Source organism: Rhinatrema bivittatum, chromosome 9 (genome assembly GCF_901001135.1).
Source record: "Rhinatrema bivittatum chromosome 9, aRhiBiv1.1, whole genome shotgun sequence".
In the NCBI taxonomy this organism is placed as follows: domain Eukaryota; kingdom Metazoa; phylum Chordata; class Amphibia; order Gymnophiona; family Rhinatrematidae; genus Rhinatrema; species Rhinatrema bivittatum.
In genome coordinates this window covers 133,820,782-133,834,628 of record NC_042623.1, presented here as the reverse complement: position 1 = coordinate 133,834,628, position 13,847 = coordinate 133,820,782, and the positions used below count along the sequence as shown (strand labels likewise).

General features: G+C 39.6%; 1 protein-coding gene across 2 annotated transcripts in view; it reads right to left on the bottom strand.

The window, feature by feature from the left end:
- Positions 1–13,270, bottom strand: part of MSL2 (MSL complex subunit 2) — a 61,206-nt gene extending 47,936 nt beyond the window's left edge. Inside the window, exons 1-2 of one of the 2 annotated variants that reach the window (XM_029615562.1) lie at positions 12,901–13,269; positions 12,663–12,767 (exon numbers count right to left, since the gene is read on the bottom strand). In XM_029615562.1, the coding sequence (XP_029471422.1) occupies positions 12,663–12,767; positions 12,901–12,982 (187 nt within the window). In that variant the 5' untranslated portion in view covers positions 12,983–13,269. Of the gene's footprint in view, positions 1–12,662 lie in introns of both variants that reach the window. The other variant, XM_029615563.1, reaches the window with a different exon arrangement.
- Positions 13,271–13,847: the final 577 nt, after the last annotated feature.

The following is a 13,847-nucleotide window of genomic DNA, read 5'->3' as shown; positions in this document are numbered from 1 at the left end:
GGAGACTGCAAGTAGCATACTAACTTATATACCGAGTACTGCAGTCAACCATTTGTTTTCTGCCTCCATCTTCCAGTAGGGGAAAATAACCAATGTGTCTCGACTGATCTGAAAACACTATAAGGAAACATTTATTAGGAAGGAACTATCCCCAAGAAATTTGAAGAACTATAAGAAAAAGTACAACATATGCCTGGAAACATGGGGATTGACATTGACAACACTATCCAATTGGACAAGTCATTTTGACAACACTAGCTGGACAAGCCAACATAGAAGTAGAAATACTTCCACATCTTCAATACCCCATGGTTCTGGGATGGGACTCTCCCCACTTCGAGACTCTTTGAGGTTAGCTCATGACCCGTTGCTCTAGATCAGACTCTACACATCCTTACAACCAGGAATGAACAGACCAAGGAGACAACAAAGAAAGAAACTCCCAGTGTTTAGAGAATGGTATAAAGAATACCTCGGCAGAAGGATAACACAAGATTAACTCAGTCAGATCTTTTAATGGAGGAAGATTTCTCAAGGTGACCCAGCATACAAAAGGAGGAAGTCCAGGGAACAGAAATCTTCAGTATATTATTCAAATAAACTTGAATTGTATTTCAAAAGAACTGAAGGACATAGAAAAATTAAATGAATAATTTGCCTATTTCCATGTCTTCCTTGGCACTGTGAATGGGAGGAATATGTAGAGGAGGATGAAAAAACAACAATATTTAAATACTTCTGTTCAGTGTTCACTGTGGAAGGGCCTGAGCAGGACCACATAAACACAAATAAGATTAGAAACAATCTATAACTCAATCGATTTTCAGAACATTGTGTTCGTGCGGAGCTAACTAAACAAAGTATATAAGGTGAAGAGGCCGGATGGGATACATTCGAGGGTATTGAGGGAACTTAAGAGAGGTTCTGGCAGCTCCACTGACTTTTTCAATGCTTTTTTAGCATTGGAAGTGGTTTCAGAAGTTTGAAGAGAGGCAGATGTAGTGCCTATTCATAAAAGTAGAAGGAGGCGGGCTGGAGAACTATAGGCCATTTCGTCTGACCTCTGTGATGAGCAAATTAATGCAATCACTGCTAAAAAAGGATAGCACAGCTTATGGAATGCAATGGATTGCAAGATCCAAAGCAGCATGGATTTACTAAAGATAGATCTTGTCAAACAAATCTGATCAATGTCTTTATGTGACCAGAGAGTTGGCTCAAGGGAAAGCACTAGATGTAGTGTACTTAGATTTCAGTAAGGCCTTTGACATGATTTCACACAGGAGGACTTAAATAAATTGAGTACCCTTAATATTGAACCTAAAACAACCAACTGGGTTAGAAAATGGGTGCGTGGAAGGTGACAAAGGGTGGTAATAAATGGAATTTACTCTGAGAAGGGGGACATTACTAATGGTATGTTTCACTCCTGAAACCAGTTCTTTTCAACATTTTTGTGAGTGACATAGTGGAAGGATTGTTGGGAAAGGTTTGTCTTTTTGTCAATGATACCAAAATCTGCAACAGGGCAGACAGCCAGGAAGATGTGGAAAACATGAGTAGGGATCTAGAGAAGCTCAAGGAATGGTCTAGAGACTGACAGCTAAGATTTAATGCTAAAAAATGCAGAGTAATACATCTGGGCTGCAAAAGCACAAGGGAGAGGTACAGTATTGGAGGCAACATGCTTCTAAGCACAAAAGAGGTGTGGGATTTGGGTGTGATTGTATTTGATGATCTTAAAGTGGCTAAATAGGTGGTTAAAGCATCAGCAAAAACCAGAAAGATGCTTGGCTGCGTACGGAGAGGAATGGTCAGCAGAAAAGGGGAGGTGATAATGCCCTGTATAGGCCCTTGGTGAGACCTCATTTGGAAGTGTACAGTTCTAAAGACCGTACCTTTAAAAAGAGTCGGTCCAGAGGGTGCCTACTAAATGAATTGGGGTAGATCCAAAGATCTAAAAATGTACACCCTAGAGGAAAGGCGAGATAGGGGAGATATGATAGAGACATTTAAATATCTCAAAGGTTTCTGTGGAAAGAAGGCTCTAGCAGAATGGGTCATGGGATGAGGGTGTAATCTTAGGAAACATTTCTTTACAGAGGGTAATGGATGCATGGAAAGGCTTCCCAGTAGAGGTTGTGGAGGCAAAAACAGTATCTGATTTCAAAAAAATGCAGGGGATTTCTGAGGGAGTGATGGGAATTGTAAGGCTAGATAAATTAGACAGATGGGCAAACGAGATGGGCCATATGTTCTTTTTCTGCCATCATATTTCCATGTTTTTATGAGCAATTATTTTATCCCTCATTCATTTAGCAGCCCAACTGGATCCCTCACAGGCTTTTTGCTTCAAATGTTGTTTTTACTTCTATTGCAAGCTTCTTTTCAAATTCTCTCATAGCCTACTTACTTTCTTTACACTTAACTTACATCTTACTACCCTTAACAGGAGGCAAGGGTAGTTTGCACAGAGTGGCAACTACTACCATGAGAAACTTTCTGGGCAGACTGCATGGGCCATTTGGTCTTTATCTGCTGTCATTACTATGTTGCCATCTTTTGCCAGGGCTTACGCTCTTCCCTATTTTCCTCATTTGGGTTGGCTTTCCATTTTTTTAATAATGCAGTTTTAGCTTTAATTTGCTCTTTCACTTCACTATTAAACCATGCTGGCAGGTTTTTTTCCTTCAAGCTTTTTTAAGCTTAAATAAATTTCATCATTTTATCTCATTCTCCCTTTTTATTGTTAAATGCTATCATAGTAGTTTTCCTTAGTATTTGCCCTCCAGGATTACGTCAAATTTAAATTACATTATGATCACTGTTGCCATGCAAATGCAGCACCTTTATCTAATATAGTTTTCCCTCTCGTTGATTCCATGTCCATCTGCTGCAGGAAGAGGTTACTGATTGCATTTAGGAAGTTTCCCTCCTTTACATGTCCTGATATGACATTTACCCAATGAATACTTGGGTAATTGGCGTCTCCCTTTATTACTGTATTGCCCATTTTACTAGTCAATCCAATCTGGCCAGGTGGGTGGTAATAAATCCACACCACAATACTCTTCCCTTTTAAACTTGGAATTTCTATCAAGAAGGATTCCAGAGTGGTCTGTTTCTCGGAAAACTTTTACCATGCTTGGCTCTTTGCCATCCTTAAAATTGGTGGAGGGGTGACACTATATTTTATCTGCCTTGTCATTTCAATATAATTTGTACACTGGTATCACAGTGTCCCACTGTTTATCCTCCTTCCACCAGTCTCCGAGATGTCTATTATGTCTATAACTTCCTTCAGTGCCATACATACTATCTACCCAGTCTTATTTTTCATACTTCTGCCATTCGCATACAGACATTTTAAAGTAGGTTTATTTGTATCTCTATTTTTATACATAACCACAATCTGTTTATTATCAGATGATACAAACAGCTTGGAGTCATTTTTATCTGTATGCTCTGTATTTAAATACACCTGAGCTTTAATAGCTTCTATGACCACCTCTCTCTATCAGGAGATTCTAACTTACTTGGTTTGCCAAAATCCTTTGAAGATAGCTCCTTGCAAACCATACACTGCTGAGCAACTGTCAAGCTTCTCCCCATGTTTAAGTTTAAAAGCTATTCTATCTTCTTTTTAAAAGTTAACTCCAGCAGCCAAGTTGCACTCTGATTAAGGTGCAGAGGATCCCATTGTAATAGGCTCCCCTTCCTCAAAATTTTCCCCAGTTCCTAACAAATTTAAAACCCTCCTCCTTGCACAATCGTCTTATCCAAGCATTGAGATTTTGGAGCTCAGCCTGCCTCTGGGGTCTTGCACATGGAACAGGGAGTATTTCTGAGAATGCAACCCTGGAGGTTCTGGATTTCAGTTTCCTACCATATAGGGTCATTCATCAAAATGATTTAGGCCCTAACGCCCACAATAATGCCATAACACATGCATTATCGCATCACGCATGCAAATTAGGAAAATGTATTCAAAGGGGAGGAGTTAAGGGAGTTGGAGCAGGATCTCTGAAAAAGAGGGTCATTAACGCAGCATGTGATAGCGTAACACATGTTATTGCATGGTTTTAACGCTGGAAATAACTACACGTATTTTCCTGGTATTAAGCTGCGTGATATGCTCGAAATGGAATTCATGATATATATCGTGAATTCCATTTCGGGCATTTTCAGGGGAAGAGGGGAGGCGCAGAGAGAGAGAGAGACTCTAGGGTGGCACACATAATTGTCATCTCTATATACCATTATAGGAGCGTATTCTACTAACTCGAGGTGAAGTTTTGGTGGTAGCCTAGCGTTTTGGGGCCAGTTTTACATGCACAGTCAGATGCCACGAACAGCACAGTACACATCAGTGAAGATTTGATGTGATTTTGAGTGAGGAAAGTCACACAAAGATGAGATTTCTACAATGTTCTCTTGCCCTAGCTTGATGTACTCTCTACCAGGGTATTATCAAGCCGAGAGAACAGTGTAGAAATCTCATCTTTGTCAGCTATCTACTTTCCTAATGATTCAATCACCCAATCCTAACCCTTACTTCCTGTTCACAGACCCCTAGAAACACATCCTCGGTGCAAGAGTATAAAGCATCACTTGGAGGGCAGGTCCTAGCTACAGGATCACTTCCTGACACATCAAGGTGATGGTTTCTGCCAGATGAACTTTCTCCTCCAAAGCAGCACAAGGGCTGCTAGACTGAAGTTGGGACAGCTCTATTATGTCCCTAAAGGTATCGTCGATATACCTCTGTCTGCTTCAGCTCTTCCAGGTCTCCTACTCTGGCCCTCAGAGATCGGAGTCGTTCTTGAACAGCTCTTTGCACCCAGTGCTCACATACAACCTCTCACCAACAGGAAGATAATCATTTATGTGACACTTGGTGCAAAGACTGGCTAGCCCTCATCTCACTGTATTTGTGTTGCTAAAAACCAAAAAAATAAAACCACACAGATTGAGGAATAAGAATATTTCAACTTAAGAGCTGTTAAATGTGACAATGGTTTTATAAATTTATCAAACATTTTTTAAATCTATGCTTTTAAATTTGATTACTGTTAGTTGGTGAATAACCAGTAATGGGACTAAAATTAGTTAATCACTAAAATCAGGGTTTGCAAACTGTTATTCTAAATCCCTGACTTTTATTTTACAAATTTTCCTCCTAGTGAGGTTAATAATTTATATAACAAAAAAAATTATACTCGAATGGGTGGGAGGGTAGGAATCAAACCAGTAACAAATCACCCAGGATCCAATACTCTCATCTTCTCAGATGAAGTAAGTGACCTTTGCAAACTCACAATTCTAATGATGGCAAAAAAATAAAAAATACTAACCTTTATTAGCTCACGGAATTAATCAAGTTTATTTCCGTAGTACACATATAATACTTACACTGGCAAACAAATACTAACTAGAATGCAACAAAATATACACATAGTTCAGCAACTGCCATTTAACACCTTACAAATCTAACTGACATCTTTGGCCTAATAAAATGTTTTCATATATCACCATGAAAAAGTTCCATAATGATTTCCCAGTTGCCCCAAGAGTGCTAATATAGGTATAGTAGTTATGAGAACAAGAGGCAACTCTTAGATACAAAAATTACATTTTGTTAATTTTCCTAGAAGCAAATACATAACACCTCATGAGATGGTAAAAAAAAAAATGTCACTGAGATTTTGAAGATATTGACTCAAAATATGCCTCCTGTATATAAAGTATATTACGTAAATTCTAAAAAGAAAAAAAAAAAAAAAAAAAGATTAACTGTCTCTCAAGAGGGAGACTGACATATTGGTTTCATCCGAAAGGTTAGATGCTTCTGCTCTATTGGAAAATTCCCAAGATGATATTACTGCTAGGGAAACTCTGACAGTTACTTTCGCCTGGAAATGGACTGTGATTTGTGTTGAAACTTTTCTTCAGACATAGATTATCCTCCTTTTTAGAAGGAAAAGTGATTTTTCCAAGTATACACAGCTGCAGAGAAAATCCTTTTTACAATTAAAATCCCAGATTTTAGGCCTGAGTGCTGCTTCTTTTCTAAAATTTCCCTGCAAGTACGTAATAGTATATCAAGGCAAGAAGCTTATTTTTTATGATTCTGTGCAATTAAAAAGGTTCCTTCATGATAAAGGCAATGCAGTATAGAAATCTGAGTTCTGTTTGTTAATTTTGAAGGACTAGCTGAACTTAGAAGGTATGTTTGCCTTATCATCTGTCTCTCCAATTATGGACCTTTGTTTTCTCTTATGTAATTAGTCCCTCATATTGGTTTCCTTGTTTGTTTTGCTTCTCATAAGAAAAGTTTGTATGAACTGCAATATTTTGTTGTACTTTTGTTAAAATTCAATAAATACATAGTTGAAAAAAGAACATGAGGCGTCTCATCCAAATCATAATAATAATTAAAACATAGGAAATGCATACCTTATGACCTAGAGTTTAAGAAGTAATCTTAATCGCCCCTGTCAGATGATGATTATCCGCTGACCAAGTTTCTACTTCACAGAATTCTTGCACAGTCAAGATGATTATTCTTCAATTGTAAAACATTCCAGTTTGAATTTTAACAGTCTTTGGTGCTTATGAGCACTTAAATGTTTACTGCTCCATACATGTGCTAATAGCGAGTTATTAGTAAAAAGCTAGCAGCTGAATGCTATCATTGCTGGTAACAAGACAGGAGAAACTGTTGAGTTTTCTAACACCAACCATCAAGGATCCCACTTCTAGTCAGTGGTGGTAGGGATGTTTGCTGGTTTTGCCGCCTGACTCTTAGCCCTGTCTTGGTGATTCTTTCTGACAATGAGAATATAACTCTCTTGAAGTGAATAAGTAAGCATATTTTGGCAGTCCCTGAAGAAAGGAATGAGGGTCATGCATATTCTAATACAACTGCTTAAGGATCTTTAAAAAAAACCAAAAACACACACATACAGGATTTTTATGCAATGTTACTCAAATAGAAAGGGCTTCAAAATTCAAAATTATTAATTGGTGAATAAAATTGATTACATTCCCAGTCAACAATTAACTTTCTGCTGGAAACTATGCTAAGATGTGAATTTAGGTGCTTTGGCCTTTTATGCACATTGTAGAGGGAAGGAAATGCTAGAAAAACACATTCAGGCCGATACAGAAAAACATGTGGGAGAGCGGGCGACAGGCCACTCTCCTGGGCGCGCGATTCAGGAGGGTGATCTATGCAAATTAGGGCCCGCGGTAAAAGGAGGCACTAGGGACACTAGCGCGTCCCTAGCGCCTCCTTTTTGACAGGAGGCGGGCTGTCAGCGGGTTTGACAGCCGACGCTCAAGTCTATTCCGGCGTCTGTTCTCAAACCTGCTGACAGCCACGGGTTCGGAAAACGGACACCGCATAACTGAGCATCTGTCTTCCGACCCGCAGGTCGATTTTAAATTTTTTTTTTTTTTTTTACTTTTGGGCCTCCACTTAATATCGCTATGATGTTAAGTCGGAGGGTGTACAGAAAAGAAGTTTTTTCTGCTTTTCTGTACACTTCCCCAGTGCCGGACGAAATTAACGCCAGCCTTTGGGCAGGTGTTAATTTCTGAAAGTAAAATCTGCGGCTTGGCTGCACGTTTTACTTTCTGTATCGCGCGGGAATAACTAATAGGGCTATCAACATGCATTTGCATGTTGCAGGCGCTATTAGTTTCGGGGGGGGGGGGGGGGGGGTGGACGCGCATTTGACGCGCTATTACTTTTTCGAAGCGCTATTACCTCTTTTTCAATGCGCTATTACAGTAAAGCTAGCGCGTCGAAAACATGCGTCCAAACGTGGGCTAACAGTGCACTCCACCGGAGCACACTGTACTGTATCGGCCTGAAAGTTAGCAAAACTTTTTTTTTGTTGGTGTTGTCAAGGTTACTGAGAATGCTGTTTACATGCACGGGTGGGTTGCTGCATTCAAAATACCACCCCTGTCACCTTGACAACTTCAGAAAGGAATCACTTCAACAGCTACTGCATCCCTACAATGGCTCTCCATTCACCATGCAGTGTATCAAGATTTTTCAAAGCGATACTGCGGTTCCTTCTCTGTAACAAAGCTATACGTTCTTATACAGAATTAATATATAATCAAACATTTTATGTAGATTTAATTTGGAGGAAATGACTGTCAAATACAGTGAACAGATGGCATCAGTGAGCACAATAAATTTAAAGAGTTTTTCACTAAAGCAAGGTAAGTGGCACTTTGTTAAGATGGGTTTCGTTATTTGCTGGAAGTCCTATTATTTCAACTAAATACATAGTAACCCATATTAACGATAGTGCAGGTTATCGTGCTTTAGTCAATCAGCTCCTTAATGAGGGCAAGACTTAAAATCTGTAAGAATGGTCAATAGTTTGGAAGCTGTGCTTCACTGAAAAATAAAGTGTTAAGTCATGATACTGAGACATAAAAACGTATTAGCCACTTATCAATTAGGAAGACAAGAAACAGCACCTACAAAATAGGAAATAAACTTAGGGGTAATCATCCTGAATGACCTGCATCAATGTAATAAAGCATCAGAGAATGATCATACTAGACTTATTTTCTCATCATGTAAAAAGACATTTTGCAAGGGATTATGGTCCCAATTTACTACAACTTTGTTTCTGTCTGTCTCTATGGGGAAACAGTTTAGTAAATCCAACCCCAAGCATTAAGCTAAGTGTAAGACTACAGGAATAGAACATATTGGAGCAGGGCTTCCCAAACGTTTAGCCAATGTGACCCCATTTTACCACTTGAAAATTCACATGACCCCCAGAGGCCAACCAAAACAAATTGGCAGGGGTGCAGTCCCCCTCCAAACAAACAATCATGCTTCCTCACTTTCTCCTGCACTTCATTTGATCCCCTCTCAACCTCTACTCCGTCCATCAGCTTCAGCAGGCCTCCTCTCTCAACCCATGCCCTCCAGCCCTTTTCTCATTCCCTCAGCTGATCCTCTCTTACCCCAAGCCCAAGTTATAACTCCCAAAGGATCCTTCTCATCTCAAACCCCAGGGGCAACATTTTCTCCTGGGTAAATTCAGTGGTGAATGAGAAGAGAGGAGCAGTGGCAATCTCCACTGACCCATGCACACTGAGCCTTCCCCTCGTGGTTGGTCCAGAGACCAACAGTGATCTGCAAGCGGCAGCAGCATTACTAATGGAAGTCAACATGGGGCCTTTGGGCTATCCGCAAGTTTTTGGGCCCTGCAGCAGCTCTGATCCTTCCTTTTGCAGGTTGTCCTGTTACCACAGAAACTCATGCAAAGAATAGTGCACTGCAGGGCCTGTGAGCACATGCTAGCTCACAAGTTCCATGCTGATTTCCACTAATAATGCTGCTGCTGGCATCTGAAGAGGACTGCTATTTGAGGCACTTGTGATCCCAGCTGAACGTTGTATGACCCCCATCTAGGGAAATCCTGTACTACAATCCAGTTCCCATTATCATTAAAAAGTGAGTGTAACCTTTTCACCAAATAAGTTAGCATTAGAAGAGAGGCATAGAAATGTAAACATCTCTCTCTTTTTTTTCTACATAGAAATCTTTGAAATTGTATATAAAAATTGTAAATTAAACCATATTTGTACCTGAACTTTAAAAATGTATGGAAAAGCAGATGGCTGGAACACTAGAGGACCATAAAGAGCAGTTCAGAAAGCAAATTCAAAGAGCAGTGATCTGCTCTTTGAATTTGCAGCACTGACAGGGCTTTCATACATTCACAGAAACAATCAGGGTGGGGAAATGGTACATTTCTTAGAATGTGCCACAGGCTGATTTGGCTACACTTTCCAGACAGGGACAAAAGTAGATGAACGATACCTTACTTATACTATGTTAACTGAGGATAACTGGGTAGTCCCAAATGGTCCACCATCTGCCAACATCTACTAGCTAGCTACATAAAAATTCGACAAAAACTGTACATTGAAGTCTGTTTGTATTTTTTTTAAAACTAGCAATACTTCATTTTTTTTAGAATTTAGAAATTTTAGCATTTGAGAGATAATTTCCCTTTATCAAGTTTAATGATTTAAAAAAGATTTTAAAAAATGTTATTTCAAGGATAAAATTCTCAAATCACACTTGTAAGCAGGGGTGGAATTTTATGTATTTATTTATTTTTTTTAGAAAAATAAACTTTAGACATGAGAGAACATAGGTTTAAAAAAATGTATCTAATATTTTTTGCTTATTTTTCTTTGGCTTTCCCCTTCCCCTCCCTTCTGCAATCCAGTGGCTGCTTACTCCCAGCCCAGCCACTACTCTCTCCCAGCTTAGGCCATCAATGTTATTTCCAGCTTCGCCTCATCTTAACTTGTGATGCTTTCTGCAGCAGATAGCCATTGCTATCTTTTCCAGTCCGGGGGGCCTCCACTGCTTTTCCTAGCCTGACTTGTACTTCAGTTGTGATTTTCACTGTTTCTTTCCACCCCAGCAGTCCATGCTTTTTTTTTTTTTTTCCCAGCCCAGGAATGCCACTGCTCTTTCTGGCCGGAAAAGCACTGCTCTCCTTTCCCCAGCCCTGGCTCTTCCTGCAGACAAGTCACAAACTTTTAGGTGCCCAGGCGCCTGTTTTTTCTATTCAGCCCTGCTTGTAAAAACATATTTGTCCAGAATCATGAAGAATTTCTCATATACTGTGACTACGGTAAAACATCTCACAGAAGAATGCCCCAGTATATAAAGTCTATCAGGGAAACCATACACACACATACAAGCCTTAATCAAGACCTATAAGTTTTTAAATATGCATGCAGGTGACATGTGGCTAGCAGGTTATTGTTAACTCTACAATTGAAAATGACAAAGGCAGGTGGCACCTTATAGGACTAAACAATGTATTGAGGCATGAGCTTCTTGCCACCCATCTCTGTCATTTTTGCTATACCAAACTAACACAGGTACACCTCTTAAGATTTCTATGATTAAAGTTGTTGGGCACACACATTAGATTTATGTCTTAGTCTTAAAGGACCAGAGCCCTGTTCTGAAACAAAAGCAGATACCTAACAATCTTACAGCTGAAACAGAATATACCTAATTACAGAGTCTTACTAATTTATCAATTAAACATAAGAAAGTCATACAGATGGTTGAAGGATACCATTGTAAATAAATAGCTCACCTTCTCTAGCCTTTTCATCATATTTTCTTGCCTGTCAATGCTCACACAAACTGTTACTAGATGGAGATGGGTCTCAAATCTATTTCACATTCATATCTTTAGAGTACACATTTTTTTTACTATCAAGTAAAACATATGACTTTAAAAAAAAAATAAGGATATGGAAATGCCACAAAATATTTAACACCCAAACAGAATAAAAATATCTCTCTTAATAATCAAAGCATAAAGTCCAGCTCATAGACAAGTTAAATGAAGGATTAGGTCCCTACTTTTTAGAAAAAAATAATGTCAACAACAAGGATTTCTGCTTCTTTGCCAGTGTTGAATTTTATTTTTAACCAGCGGAGATACATTAATAAATAAATAATCCAGTCACCTAAATCCAGCTAGGGATCTTTTATCCTATTTTTGCACTTCAATTACCTTCCTGGGAAAAAAATTATTAAGTTTCATGCTGGTGTTATGTAAAAATGTGAAAAAAGTATTAATTAGGACTGGTAATGCATTATACAACTATGAGACAAAATCTAAACTCACAGAATTTAGCAAAAACAGATCTTCAAATTTCTTACCCATTACAAAAGTGGGTTTTCAGAAAAACACTTAAGTTTATATTTATTTTATCTGCTTTTAGTTTTATGTTTCCTGCTTTGTCCTGGAATCAAGAAAGTTGCTTTTGGACTTGGTTAGGTATCTTACTAAATCTGCAGTTCAAACAACTGTAGTATCAATTAAGAAGCTCATTTAAAAGTTAATTACAGAGCTAGGTAGAAGGGTAACTGTAAATATCAAACAAGCTGGGTGATCTAAAGTAATATTAATTTCTGTATTTCAAGATTTCACTCCAATGTGGAAAACATTGCCCATACACATTCCTACAATTTTTAAAAATATACAGAAGCTACCCTTAAGAAAAAAGTACAAATCAAAAATTCCAATTATTCTAAATCTTGTATAAAGACTAAAGTCACAAATATATAGTTTGACAACTCCCCAACACTTTCCAGAATGGTGAACGGACTTAGAATGTTGGTCTGATCACTTCAAGTCTTCTTGCAGGGAAAAGAAATGAAAACCCCAGAGATATTTATTTTTGCCCATGGCTATAGGAATCAATAAGCTTCCCCAGCAAAACAGTACAAAAAAAACAGAGGTGTCAACATAAGCTTCAAAATCAGAGAAACACTTGAATAAAACAAAATTAATTTAGGACCTGTTGTACGAAAGGGTGTTCCTGATTTTGTATCTGTAGCTAAAAATGCTTAGTTCAGAACAGAAGACCCTGAGGATGCCATCAACAATCTGCCAAAATATACGTAGTTGAAGAGTGGGATGGTTAAGTCTAAGGAGGCGTATAAAGGGTGACAGGCCAACAGTATTTTGGGCTTTATAACGGATGAGAACCATTATTAACCATTTCACAAGAACTATTAACTAAATAGATATCAATATCCACATAAATGCGAGAGAATAAAAACTAAACAATCTCACCGCAAACACAGCACGAGAGTGATTGTCTGAAGTAAGGCAAGAGCTTGTTGATTTCTGTGAAAGACTGCGGGTCCCCAGAATCGTAGTTCAGCACCAGGCGGCTCGCTGAAATGTAAAGAGCGGTGGCATTCACCGGGTTCATTGCAGACACTCAGAAATCGATAACTCCAGGTTAAAAACAAAGTTAGTTTACTAATTTTTTAAACCACGGAAAAGGCGTTGAAAGGAACTTCCTTACAATAACATAAACTGCAAATGCATAGGTTAGGCCTGGCCCGAAGGCCAAGTGTAAACCAACCGGATGTTGTACTCCAACACATGGATCAGCAGGCAATTAGTCCAAGACCAGGGTTGCCAAGTAGGCGGCTTTCCCGCCAAATTGGGCTGCCTTTTAACTGTATAGGCGGTTTGTATTTCTGCAGCAGATTTTCCACTGTACTGTCGCCGACAATAAACCACGACTCTTCCCCTGTTTGCTTCCACATTCAGCTCCGGCCGACACCGTGGAAAGGCGGAGGGGGTGGTGCTCCACGCATGCGCACCGACACGGAGACGTCACAAGCTGCCTGCCGGCGAGAGCCTGCTGGAACCCAACCACTACTTCCGGTCCCGCAGTGACTAATAATTTGCGCATGAGCTTTGGGGGCTTTTGCTGCTCCTATCTTAGGCTCAGCAGGTCGTAGTTATTCCTGGCTCTAGAGAGCGAGGAAGGCTTATGTTGGAACTACGATGTGCTTAGACAACATAACTTGAATGTGAGAAGAAATATATAACCATCTGTATTGCAGATAGTATTGTTTTTTATTGTATGACTATACTGTCTCATGTTGTGAATGGACACACCGCGCTGCTGAAACGCTGTAGAGGAGGGAAGGGAAGGGGTGAGGCGACTAGGCAGTTCGAGCATGGACGGCCCGAGGTGTAAGTGAAAGGCTGGGGACGTATACGTAGCTGAGAGAGTAGGGTGGATCGGGTGCTGCTCCTGAGTGGCGGGTCCTGGAGTGAACCGGTGCTCGGTTCTCGTGTTTACAGCGATGCCAAGAACAAATCTCTGTAAGCGATGGGCTGTTGGCCTGTGGTTGCCATGGAAACGTGAAGTCCAGGCATGCATTTTTATGGCTCTTGAGTCCAGAGGCACTGAAGCACAGGTGTAATGGGGGCAGGGGATTGCTCCCAAAATGCCTC